Below are 13505 nucleotides of genomic sequence, written 5' to 3' on the forward strand. Positions count from 1 at the left end.
TTAGTTCTGTTCAATCAGAGACAAGAACTGTTGTTATTTTCTTTTCTGTTTTGTAGTGTTTTCTTTTTCCGTGTTGTGTTGTTTTGTCTTCTAAAATGTTGTTTTGTTGTGTTGCGTAAAATGTTTTGCTGTCCTGTTTTGGGAAATGTTTCGTTGTTGGGTTTTGAAAAAATTTTGCCTTTTCTATTTTGTTGTGTTTTCTAAAATGTCACTGTGGCTTTTCTTTTGTTTTGTTTTCTAAAATGTGGTTGTGTGTTATATTTTCAGTTCTGTTGTGTTTCTTAAAATGTTGACCTTGTCATTTAAACCTGTTCTCTGTTAACATACAGTGCTGACACATTCACATGTTCATGGGTATGACCGTTTTGTTCAATTTCCATGCTTTTTTTTCAGTTTTCAAGTTTTACTTCACAAGAGAAAAGATATCTTATAAAAAAGAAAATAAACAAACAGTTCCCTAACCCAATCACACTTACACAGTGATCCTTCAGGAGTTCACAATCATAAATTACACGTTTTTAGTTTGACCTGATAATAAGGGGTATAAAGAAGAAAATGATAGTTTGCAAATGGCGGGAATATGACACTGACATTATTAAATGTAAATAAAACTATATTAACTGTACGCTGGTAGAGAAGCAGTTTATAGTTAATGATTTGGTTTCCAAAACAATATGTCAATACATCATATTTTGTTCATACTGGGTTCACAATGGGAAAAACTGGAGAAAATGCGTCGCACTTTCAGTTTGTTACGAACACCCCCCCCCCCCAAACACACACACACACACACACACACACACTGACAAATAGTTAGCCTACCATGACACAGTAGCTTTAGCTTTTGTAGCTCCACACAGGTAAACTTAGCATCGTTTGAGCCCATAAATCTTCATCCGTCACAGTCAACACGACGCGTAGCGATCGGACAAATTACGAACAACTGACTCATAAAATCCCTTAATAAAGACTGAACAAACTAAAGACGACGTTGGCTTTAACGATCTGACTAAATTGGCTGGTTCGTCTTTGATGGAAATGTTTCTATGGAAACCGTACGTCTGTGAAATTGTTCCCCTGCTACGGTGACACGACAAAGGTTCCTGCTATTACTGCACTTAAATGATCGTTTTTATTCTGCATTTTCTATTTTGGTCTATTTTTATATGGTCGATTTCAAAAGTTTACTGCAAGATATGTTGGTGTAAATGAAGCGGGGGGTGGGGGTGGGGGAGGCACTTATTCATCGTTGGACGGGCACCACTGGCTGCCTTCAGTCATAACTTGTCACATCCTGATGTCGACATCAGGTCTAGTTTCATCAGCTAACCAGGACCAGCATCACATACATTCACCCAAAGAAAATGAATCCTCTGCTATTGCTTCATTTTTTCCTTCTGAGATTGTGTCAGAATTTAACCTGCGTTTGAAGGTTTGTTACTACACGCAGGTGGTGTAACGCAGACAGTGGCAGAGGCTGGGTGTGTGCGAAGGGTGGTGGCGGCGGAGTTGTGAGGAACCACGACCTGAGCTTCCTACGTGCCCGCCGCGGTATAATAAGACTGTGACGGAAGCGCGCACACGGTCCACTCAGAAGCGCCTCTAGAGACAGCGACAGCATCTCAACAGGTACAGTGAGATGACTTTTGATGTTGTTATTATTCTTGTTTCAAGCAGTGGTGCCAGTTTGTGTTGGGGATCCTGTCTTCTTCTGAAGTATTTCCCGTGGTATGGCACAGTCTGTGGCGCGCCAGAGTAACAGGTAGGCAGGGCAGCAGACCAAGAGCGAAGCAGCTGAAGATGAAAAATGACATTATTATAATTGTGTTAGAGGTGCTCAGCCTGGATGTTAGTGTTGCTGATGTCGCCGAGTGGAATTTCTCAGATCGGGCATCTGGTCCGCGGGGATCCACGCAGACCTACGCCTCGATCCTCACGTAGGCCACCGGCGTCCGTCCGCACACACATCTGTCCCTTCAGCAGCGAAGGAGTGAGGCTTCTTTACCGAGGGGACAGAGGAGGAGAGGAGAGGAGAGGAGAGGAGAGGAGAGGAGAGGAGAGTAAAACTGGCAGCTCACTCACTGACTTTACTCAGCTGCTCAACTCAAATATTCTGTATAAAAAGAAAACGCTATAAGCGCTCTGATATAAGTTGAATGGTAAACGGTCAAATAGTCTGTAGCCACCAACCTAACAGGACAATGAATACATCGAGCTCAGACCAGCGGCAGAAGTTGGCGGCTGGATGATATTTTCCGGGCTCGCTGTGTGATGCGCAGGAGCCTCAGGAAAGTTCGGGCTCTTGCTGCTGTAGATATGACGCAGACGTCGTTACACTGCGTACGTGCGCTCCGCTGCATCCCCGGACGGCTGATGATGTCACGACCGTCAAAGTCATCATTTCCCCGGGTGCCCCCACCTGGAAAGTACACGTGTGCTCAGAGGGTCTGCCGGGATTCCGTCTCTCGATAAGGCTGTTGGACCAGCGGCCGATTCTGAGGATGTGATGTAAAAAAAAAAAAAAAAAAAAGTGAAATAGTTCAGTCTTTGAAACACTAATCTCAACGCGGTCTTAACTTTTACTGGTTTTGTATGCAGCTCCAGACATTTACAGCGACATGACGTCCTGATCTGAACTGTGTCTTCGGAAGGAGGCACACTCAAATTTATTTGGTGCAGGTGTCAGAACAGCAAAAAGAAGTAGGAGCACAAACAAATACTCAAATACAGTGTGACCCCTTTCACATAGTTCACATCACATCGTCATCATTTTATTCAAAAAATATAAATTACAGCTGCTTTAAGACTTTTTATTCCTCCATGCCAGACACAAAATATCTCAGGAAGTGGGACTTCTGTCAAATTGGGTCAAGGACAAACTGATTAGAATTTGGTGATCAAATGTCAAAGCTCAAGGTCACTGTGATCTCTCAAAACATTTGGCCATAACTCAAGAATTCATACAGTAATTTCAACAAAATTTCATACAAATGCCATACAGCACAAAATAATGAGGCGATGACATTTAATATCCAGAAGGTCAAATGTCAGCTTCACTGTGACATCATAATGTTCTGCTGTTCCTTCAAACTCTTCACTACATATTATATGAGGCTGGATCGACATGGATGTGAACTGCAAGTTGATTGGTTGGTAGAGGCACACAAGCAATACAGTTCTTAAAATAGTTGTAATCAATATTTGTGTCAGATGAGAATGTGAAAGGAGTCGCTCAAAATGAGAATTATCACCTGAATATGAGTTTCAGCTCATTGTTTAGCACTCAGCCCACACCTGTTCAGAGCATCCTTTTCATTCTGATGGCGTCATGACCATATACACTACCTGCTCAGCACCAAACAGCAGACAGATGCAGTTATACCCCATTTAAACCCGCTGTCTGAATGGGTCAACCCGCATCAGCCAAACCTTCTTCAGGACCTTCCTCTCATCCAGCGTTGAACACGAGCCGGTCGCTGCCTGGATTTAGTGAACTGACGTTGCTACCCTGAGCATATCTTAATTATCTAGCACTGACATTTAAATGTTATTTAACTGACCAACTGTGAGAGAGAGAGAGAGAGAGGGCGTATGTGTGGGTGATCAAGAGAGGAGACTTACAGCTGGACCAAGAGAGCGAGGGTTAAACTAAACTTTTATCTGGTAAATGATTCCCTTGAATTCAGTGTGATTCTCAAATTTATTAGTGAAATGTTTCAAACTACACCGAAGCCTGGAGTCTGAGTTGGCCTAACGTGGGTTGAATGTGCATTGAGTTGACCTGTATCATATGTGGGTCTGCTGCCTGAAGGTTTTATTATTAGAGGTGAGCTGGCGAACCAGATACCTCCCTCAGGAGTTGGTAGAGACCAAAAAAAGAGCCAAAAGACAGAGAATATTGGACTTACTTCACCAGGTGGACACAAGATAAATGTTTCTGGAGATGTAGATGTATAGAAAACTTTTTTACCAAATCAACTTCAAAAAGATGAAATGTCAGTGTTGTCACAGCTTCTTTCCACTGACTTCAAGCAGATAAAAAATAGTTACTGTGGTTTAAAGAGGGAGTGGAGGTAGTGGATATTTTCAGCCTTCGGGGCAGGTTGTGGCTGTTTCAGAGAAACTTGGATTTTATAAAGAATTAGGCCCAGCCCCGCCCTGAGTTCAGCTCCTGATAGTAGAATCACTCGTCTCTCTCTCTCTCACACACACACACACATACACAATGAAGGACAACATCCAAGTGCCTTTCATCTGCATATCAGGGGTGAGAATGATCCCTGTGCTGTAGCCTGTGTGTGTGCTGTGTGGTATGTAAGGGTCTTATTTTAGTTTGGGTGGTGATACTTGGGGCTGCAGCAGAATGTTGCACAGGTCACACTGGAGTCATGGAAGGACTGGATGATGTGGGGGGTCTATGGGAGGGAGAATGGGGGGGTAGCACACTATTATCCCTGATTCTCTGTGTCTGTGCACATGCACTTGCTGTATGTTTGCACAGCAGCTCAACAGTCGGCTGTTAGCAGTCTGAAAGCTGATGAGGACTCTCACCCATTCCTACTGGCTGTTGGGGTGGCTGCAGAGTGGGCTGCGGCGGGTGTCAACCTCTCATGTGTTTCACTCTCTCAGTGAAGTGAGCCATGTGACGAGCCATGTGTCGACATGTGTCACAGAGAGCGCATATGTGTGTCTGAGGCCTCAGATGCCTCTGCAGAGGGAAGTGCACATTCAATATGGAGGACCAGGGATCCATCCATCCATGATCTATACTATCCTTATCTTATCTGTACATGGTGGCAGAGTGGCTGGAGCCAATCCCAGCTGACACTGGGTGAAGGCAGGGTACACCCTGGACAGGTCGCTAGTCTATATATAGAGTCACACAGCCATTCACACTCACAGTCACACCTATGGGCAATTTAGCGTGCATGTCCTTGGACTGTGGGAGGAAGCCGGAGTACCTGGAGGGAACCCACACAGACACGAGGAGAACATGCAAACTCCACACAGAAAGGCCCCCGGCCCCGGGTTCAAACCCAGAACCTTGCTGTGAGGCGACAGCACTAACCACTGCACCACCATGCCGTCTGGAACCAGGGATGTCACAGGAAAAGTAATAAAGCATTTCCTTATTTTTTAAAAGAGCATTGAAAATAGGAATTGTAAAAAAAAAAAAAAAAAAAATAGTTATTGGTTATTAGGATATGATATGACTGGTTTGCTCTCCAACCAATCGGAGAGCTTGGGATTGTTTCCCCTGGTTTTACCAGCACTGAAGGCCAGTGTCATGGAAAGGCTAAATTGAGAGGCTAAAAGGAGAAGCTAAATGACTGAGCAGGGCGATTAGTTAACTGGAAAAACTGAAAATCAGCTGGAAAAAAGAAACTGAATACATCCAGATAAGTATTCGCATTTTAAAATAGTTGAAAGTAGTTTTTCAAATTCTATTATTTATTCATGGAGTGATAAGTGTGTTTCTAAATGGTTTATTTAATTAGTGTTTTATGCTGTTTTTGATTGATTAATCATTTATAAATTCTTTACTGCCTATTAAAATATATAATTAAGGAAATGCTTTATGACTTTTTTGCTTTACCTCTGGTCCACCATAGTTCAAATGCAAGAAAATAGGGCTGAAAATTTTCAAAAAAAAAGATAACATGGTCAAAATATGAAAACTTTGCTTTAATTTAAATAACATTTGCTCAGGTCACAGGAAACAGAATTGTTAACTTTAGAAGTTATTTTGATATTCGTTACAAAGGTAACAGAATAAAACACTGGAATGCAGTCATACAGGCGGAGCAGGTTGAATTAAAGGTAGGCTATTTTACTAGAATCAGAAATGGCAGTAAAGCAATACTGGAAAGTGGTTTGTTCCATATATACTGTAAGTGTTGGGCTAACTGACAGATCAAATGACAGGTGAATGAGAGACGTGTGCAGGGTAGAGCAAACTCAGGTGACTATCAATGTGTTGGAAACAGGTAGGAAATTGCAAGGTCTGTGCAGGGGGCAGAGGTTTGTTCTGGTGTAGTCAGCCAAGATTTCACTTCCTACTCACTTCTATGTGGATCAGGACAAAACACATTCACTGGTAGTTGCAGATTTGACCCTGCCTCCTCTGGTCCGGGAAGAGATCAGTCTGATGTGAGCTTCAAGCTGAAGCTGATTCAAGTTCATCAGTCGTGGAAATGACCTGTCATTCAGGAAATATTGATTACATTCTTGCCTGTAAAATTAGATTAGTGACAGTAAATGTTTGGTAAAAGGCTGTATAATTAACCAGGCTGCTACGATTGCCAGCTAGCTAATGCTTGTTCCTGCAGTTTACGACCCCACCCATGCCATTTCCTGCCCCCTCTGCTTTTTTAGAGTAAATTTTATCAGGTGAAATCTGGTGTAACTACAGTTTAAGGCAGAAGGAGGAATGCAGACAAGACACATGTCAACATGACACATGGGTTATAGACTGAGACAATCAGTCTCCATGATGTATCACACACTGAGGACATCTGTCATACTTTGGCCTGTAATATACAGTCTGTGTCTGAAGAGGGCAACTGCTCACTGAGGTGAGTGTTAAGTCAGGACAAGAGGCTGTCACAGACTTAACTCCTGGTCTAGGATCAGTTGGGAGTTTCAGATTACAGATAATAATGTGATTGTTGATTATCAGGGACAGTTATTGTGTAACTGACCTTTAACAACTATAACAAGCCCTGGTCTCAGTATCAAACAGTTCATAAGACCTCCCTGAGTTTGTCAATATCATGATGAAATATCCTGCCGCAGACAGACGACAAACAAGTCACAAAGGAGTGCAAGGAAGAAATTGCTAAAGACAAATGAAGCCTGCTCTCTGGAGTGATTGAGCAAGTTCTAAGTTAAATGAGTAAAATAGAATAAAAGGAGGAATATCTGAGTAAAGAATCTACCCTTTTCTATGAGTGAAGAATCATATTTGCTTGTCTAGAATCAGTTTGTGTCTTTTGCATTTAACAATGTCATTAAGTCCAGTTACAGCCACAACCTGGTCTCTCGCAGAACCAGTGTCACAGTTCATAGGTTATTATTTAAAACCCTGTGTTCACAAGTTACCTTCATATGCTGCAGGATGCTACAGATGTTTTGAATAAATTGATGACAATGATAGTGATAGAGATGATAGTGAATGACATCATCTGGGACTTTATGGTCACTATGGATGTTGATGTGTCATCCTGATGACCTTAGAGGTCAGACAGAGAGGAGACGACGCCCCCTACAGGTTTCACTGTGGATCTGACTGACAGATTTGTAGACAGTGAAAAGCTTTGCCCCTGAATGTGCTCGTCTTTATTTGGGCCTATGGGTCTAAACATGTCTTTAAGTCTTTCTCATAACATCAAAATGTACTTTAGATTTATTGATGACATTTAGGGTTAGAGATAGAATGATTTGAAGGGTTTTTTGAATATTTAATTATCTATTGAATACTCCAAAGAGAGGATCCACTTCTCAGATACAACCATTTATGAATGGGATGACTATAAATGACAAACTACACTATTTAGAAACCTTACTGATCAGAATTCTCTGTTGCACTACAGATCCTTTCATCTACACCTCCTCAAAAATAATATCCCATATGGCTGATTTCAAAGGTTGAGGAGGATCCAGACTCTGGATTTTCATACAGTCTCCAACATGTGATTAAAGGTTTTTTAGACAGATCATACAATAATAAGACCATGATCTCCACAGCTTACACCAAAGCAGCTTCCACTGAACATCATCACTTCAAAAAGGCAGAGAAACACTTCAGTTCAGGCTTTCATTTTGTCACATGTTTCTGCAAATCAGCTGATTATTCTATCTGATATCCTCAGGGAGGTCAGGTGACCCCTCCCTGAAGGGAAAACTTCAGGCTGGGTTACTACACAACTCACACACAAACATTTTCAGGACATATGAAAACCAGAGCGACAACACAGATTAAAGCATACTGTGTTTTTTTTGTTGTTTTTTTTTAACCACTGTTTTTATAGCCACCGACCTCGACACAGCAGTCAGAGAGGATCATGGGAGGAGCAGTGGTGGATGACGGGCCTCCGGGGGTGAAGGCCCCAGACGGCGGCTGGGGTTGGGCTGTGCTGGTCGGTTGCTTCGTCATCACCGGCTTCTCCTACGCCTTCCCCAAGGCCGTCAGCGTCTTCTTCAAGGAGCTGATCCGAGAGTTTGGTGTGGGCTACAGCGACACCGCCTGGATCTCATCCATCCTGCTGGCCATGCTGTATGGCACAGGTAGATGAGGACAATACACATGTCTGATGGTGATTATTGCAAAGTGCACATTTACACTGTGGTCTCATTGTGTTTTCCTAGGCCCTCTGTGCAGCGTGCTGGTGAACAGGTTCGGCTGTCGGCCGGTGATGATGGTTGGGGGGCTCTTTGCCTCACTGGGAATGATTCTTGCCTCTTTTTCCACCAGCATCATTCACATCTACCTCTGCACTGGAGTTATTACAGGTTGAGTCACAATATACGCGCACATGTCTGTAGATGTATGATGTAAAACAATGCTACATAACATTACAGTCTTTTGCTCAGTGCACGTTTCCTCTCCCCAGGTCTGGGTCTGGCGTTGAACTTCCAGCCGTCCCTGATCATGCTCAACCGTTACTTCAATGAGAAACGTCCTCTAGCCAATGGCCTGGCAGCGGCAGGAAGCCCTGTGGCGCTGTGCTGTCTCTCCCCACTGGGACAGATCCTCCAGTACCACTACGGCTGGAGGGGGGGATTCCTCATTCTGGGAGGCATGCTTCTCAACTGCTGCGCCTGCGGTGCCCTTATGAGGCCCCTGGTGCCCCCTAAGAAGCCCCTGGAGCTGGAGATGGGCAGCCCCACAGCTGCAGAGAAGGAGGAGAAGAAGAAGCCCCAGCCTAAGAAGAAACTGCTGGACTTCAGTGTGTTTAGGGACAGAGGCTTTCTCATTTATACCATTGCAGCGTCAATTATGGTGTTGGGCTTGTTCGTGCCCCCTGTGTTCGTGGTCAGCTATGCTAAAAACCTCAAGTATGAGGACACCAAGTCGGCGCTGCTGCTCACCATCTTGGGATTTGTTGACATGTTTGCTCGGCCTTTGTCGGGACTTATAGCAGGCTTGAAGTGGGTACGACCCAAAAGTGTCTACCTGTTCAGCTTTGCCATGATCTTCAATGGGTGCACCGACCTGATAGGATCACAGGTAATAATGCAGCAATGGACTTGGAGGAAATGTTATTATTTAGATGTAGGTCAATAAGTGAATACTGTAGATTAGATCAGTATAGCTAGGCTAGGTTACTGTACATCTGATCAACAAGGCCTGATTCATCACCAGTGTGTCCTTCTATAAACCTGATGTCATATCCATCTCATCTGACTCCTTGCAGGCAAACGATTATGCAGGTCTGGTGGTCTTCTGCATCTTCTTCGGTATATCCTACGGCATGGTGGGGGCGCTGCAGTTCGAGGTCCTCATGGCTATTGTGGGGACCGAGAAGTTCTCCAGCGCCATCGGCCTGGTGCTGCTGATGGAAGCTATTGCTGTGCTAGTGGGACCTCCAGGAGCAGGTCGGAGCACAGAAGGAATGAATGTGAATGTGAATACAGATTTATGAAAAGGGACGTTAAACTCATTCTCATCTGCACTTTAGGTCCAAGAGTATCTAAACCTGACTTCATTTTGCAAGAAGATGTTTTTTTATTTGGCCATTTCATATCCATATAATGATACTGATAAGATGACAGAAGACAGCAGATAGAGATGCAACATGGCTGGATTTGAAGTCGGGATGTTGTTGTTCAAGGTCAAAATTTTAACCCCAAAGTCATGGGCATGCAGGACAGGACACTTTATGTAGTAAACCTGGTCTGGGTTGTTCCAGTGCCTCCTTAATATTGATAAATGGTTAAACATTAGTGTTTCTGCTGCAAATCCCATTTAGATTTTCATGTCAGGTTATTCAATCAACAAATTAACAAGTTTTGTTGTCCAACAGAAACTGAAATGAAACTAGAAACTGTTGTGTTACATCACGATGACCTGCTTTGTAAAGGAAAAAAACAAACAAAAAACAATATGTAATGATGTCACAAAGGAAGCTTTGTTAGCAGAAACTAGCAGGCATGTCATTTAACAGATGGGGAACATCTTGGTATACAGCCCCGGTAACTACTTTAAAACTGCAGATAATTACAAAGAAAATGACACAAACTACAGCCGTCAGTGTTAGCACAAATCACCAAATAATGATGCTGTTGCTTCTCAGCCTTCTCAATGTTCTCGTTGTATTAATGGAGTGTTATAAATAATAATGTTGTTAAGTGAGTTTGATAAAGGGAAGGGATTTAAACCTTCTAGGATAAAATGCTTTGATTCAAGACCAGTCCGTAAAGAGTCCTGCCTACTCATGAACCAGTCTGTCATCATTTAGGCTGAGCTGACCAACAGTTTTAGATTAGGCAAGGAGAAGCCTCCCAGTTCCTTCAGCTTAGTAAATTTGGAGAACCTAAATCTCTAATGTTAATTATTCCAGATATATGAAGAGATTTAAGAGTTCCAAGACTACCATCGATTTTTCACAGTTTCTAAGGTAACAGGACATCGTCTGCAAATAGAGGAATAATGGAGTTGTCTTCACATCTGTGTTGGGATTAGTCCTGATGCCCCCTGTGTGGGCCATTTGTATTAACTTTGAGTAAAGACTTAATTAATCATGTTAATAAGACCAGTTCAGACCAAATACTCCACCAGGTCAGAAACCTCTTCAGCATCCAAGAAATGATCAATGCCAGGATTTTATGAGTTTGGCTTGTTGAGAACTAATAAGAATCCTACTAATATTCTTGTGCTCTCCACCAGGTCGCCTCTTGGATGCCACCAATAATTACATGTACGTCTTCCTGTTGGCGGGCTGTGAGGTCGTGTTGTCGGCCATCGTTTTGGCCGTGGGCAACTTCTTTTGCATTAGCAAGAAACAGGAGGATCAAGAGGCGAAGATGGAGATGGCTGTGACTGCTTCAGAGAAGGAGGGGCTGAACCGCACAGAGGAAGCTGAGGAAGACGGCGAAGAGGAGCCGAGGGAAAAAGAGAACGGAGAGGTCGGCGCTCCGAAAGCGGAAGAGGAGGTGATGACAGTGAAGGAGACGGGGGACGAGGCCAGAGAGGAGACGTCGTTATAAAGACTGACACTAGCGATGAGAAAAGACAAACTGTGCGCCTAGAGCACACACAAAAGGCACTGATGAAGATCGATGACAAAGGTGGTACGAGGAGCCACGTAGACAGTGAGGGGGAACAAAGGGACCTGATGTTGCCCTGTAAATGAAAATTACAGATCCACATCATGGATACAAGGCAGAGAGGGTTCACTATTAAGAACTGGTCTCACCTGAACTGGTTCTGATGCAACATGTTCACCAGATTATGTGCACTACTGTTAGCAACGAACACCAGCTGGGTAATGAAACTCCTCCGTCCTGAGCCCCCTCAGACACACGCTGAATTTTAGAACAAAGTAATGGATTTCCAGTTTTGTGCACCTTTCTCAGTTTTTCTTATTCGGAGTTTAATGATTACAAAGAGTCTGACCCAAAAAAAAGAATCACTTAGTGCATCTTTCTCAAGCTTTCAGTCACATCTCACAGCCTTCATCACCAGATGGAGCTTGCGAAGTCTGGTGGATAGATGGAGTAACCAGTGGGTGATCCTCCTGGTGGTTACACTCCCCCTCCCCCTCCATATACGACCACCTGTTGTCACATGACAAAAGTTCCATGCTTTGGTCATATGACGATAAGCTCCATTTGCTGATAAGGGCCGTGAGAGGCAGTTGAAAGCTCTGGAAGAGGCTAGTAAGTGAGAATATAGTCAGACTGTTGCTCCCAAGCTAAAGAACGAACTTTTCACACTCAGCTTACAAATACTGTGTTTCCTGATTGTTGCATTTGTGTTATTTATTGTGAGTATTTATCAGATTTTATCACATTCAAAATCCGGTCATAAAGTAAAGAGTTTATATATTTAGGGCCACTCAACGATGGCAGCTGAATTACAAACTGCAGCTGTTCACTCATGGCTGAAATTTAAGATTGTTTTGTTGTGTCTTCCACGATTTGTGTGTTCTGCTTTGAGACGCCATCCAGTTGTTGCCTACTGAATTTGTCTGTCTGATACTTGAACAAACTTGGATTGTGAGTCTCAGTGTGATATGTCAGTGTTGTACACTTAGCTGATGAATGTATGTCCCACATTGTGTGTCCTGCTCTGTAAACGTCTGCTGAACTGATGCTGAACCCTGGCGCCTGCTGTGTCATGTTTTGTTGTGATAGCAGAGGCCTGTGTTACGAAGCAGGTTCAACATACCCAGCATATCTTTTCATTATCTGGCTTAACTGAACCTTCTACTGCCCATCCTGGAAAACCTGTACTGCCAGGCTGGTTACCAACTGGCTCAGTTAACCATGGGTTTCCCTATCTGGCTACGAGTGCGTTCCAGGAAAGTTATTAAGTATAAAGGACATCATCAGAAACATGAATAAATTACTTGATATGAGAAGAAATTAGTTACAGCAACATCCAAACGTGACACTGAACTAGGTGAAATCTAAACATATGATCACATGATTAGAGTAAAAAAGAGACACTAGACACAATTTCTAATTGTTAAAGGCAGGCTAATGTTATTAGAAATTATATTAAGATTTTAACTGAGTATTTTTGCTCTTTGGTCTAATGATGAACAAACTTATAAACGTGATACAGATGAAGCAGTTCATTTCAGACTGAATGTTTCTGCTGCCAAAGCAGAGTAGTTCATCTCTGATGAGGTCGATCTGACTGAAGCGTTATGTCAATTATAATCATGAAATATTTAACATTGTGTGGATCATTGTTCTAATCAAACACATCAGAGGTTTAGTTCTTATTGTATTTACTCAGTGTGATAAACTCTCCTGTTTGTTAGAAGCTCTGTTTTTTAAACCAGTGGAGACATGGAAAGACTTAAATCAGCAAAACCATTCAGCCACTGATTTATACAAATATTTACTGCTTATTATTATTTATCACTCTATTGTAAACACTTGTATTCTTTCATTGGGATCCTGTCAGTTTTTCCAGTGATCTCATTGGTTAGTTTCTGATTAGTCATTAGTTGGGCTGGAGCAGGTTAGGAGTTCAAGATGTTACCTTGGTTATTTACCCCAGTAACAAGTGAACCATCATCATAGTACTGAAACCCCAGTGTAAACCTTTGGCTAACCTCACCAACCTCCACCCCTGCTTCGTACTGCAGGCCTCTGATGCTGTGACCCGTGTACTCCTGTCTATCTGTTGGATATGATGCTCAACAGACCAACAATGGAAATCACACACAACCTGCTTGGTGAAGAAATGTAACACACACCCCGCTGCACTAACACTGCTTTCTTTCTTAGTGACGTCTGATTTTCACAAACATCTTTTCTGTGAGAAAAAA

General features: G+C 42.9%; 2 protein-coding genes across 4 annotated transcripts in view; one reads left to right on the forward strand and one right to left on the reverse strand.

Moving 5' to 3' along the window:
• The window catches only part of ccdc57 (coiled-coil domain containing 57), a 38203-nt gene extending 35762 nt beyond the window's left edge, over positions 1 to 2441 (reverse strand). The window contains exons 1-2 of one of the 3 annotated variants that reach the window (XM_071462623.1): positions 2191 to 2441; positions 823 to 1999 (exon numbers count right to left, since the gene is read on the reverse strand). In XM_071462623.1, the coding sequence (XP_071318724.1) occupies positions 823 to 825 (3 nt within the window). In that variant the 5' untranslated portion in view covers positions 826 to 1999; positions 2191 to 2441. Of the gene's footprint in view, positions 1 to 822 lie in introns of all 3 variants that reach the window. The other 2 variants (XM_071462622.1, XM_071462624.1) reach the window with 2 other exon arrangements.
• On the forward strand, positions 1488 to 12321 carry slc16a3b (solute carrier family 16 member 3b). Its single transcript, XM_071462625.1, has 6 exons — positions 1488 to 1629; positions 8031 to 8286; positions 8368 to 8511; positions 8613 to 9229; positions 9417 to 9597; positions 10889 to 12321. The coding sequence occupies exons 2-6, from the start codon at positions 8064 to 8066 to the stop codon at positions 11206 to 11208; spliced, it is 1485 nt and encodes a 494-aa protein (XP_071318726.1). The 5' UTR covers positions 1488 to 1629; positions 8031 to 8063; the 3' UTR covers positions 11209 to 12321.
• Positions 12322 to 13505: the final 1184 nt, after the last annotated feature.

The sequence above is a fragment of the Trachinotus anak genome, unplaced genomic scaffold (genome assembly GCF_046630095.1).
Source record: "Trachinotus anak isolate AG129_WGS33_773 ecotype Australia unplaced genomic scaffold, CSIRO_AGI_Tana_v1 ptg000025l, whole genome shotgun sequence".
In the NCBI taxonomy this organism is placed as follows: Eukaryota; Metazoa; Chordata; class Actinopteri; order Carangiformes; family Carangidae; genus Trachinotus; species Trachinotus anak.

Coding starts and splice junctions, on each gene's coding strand:
- slc16a3b (XM_071462625.1), top strand. CDS start 8,064: ATGGGAGGAGCAGTGGTGGATGACGGGCCTCCGGGGGTGAAGGCCCCA. Junction 8,512..8,612: donor CTGCACTGGAGTTATTACAG/GTTGAGTCACAA, acceptor TCCTCTCCCCAG/GTCTGGGTCTGGCGTTGAAC. Junction 9,230..9,416: donor CCGACCTGATAGGATCACAG/GTAATAATGCAG, acceptor GACTCCTTGCAG/GCAAACGATTATGCAGGTCT.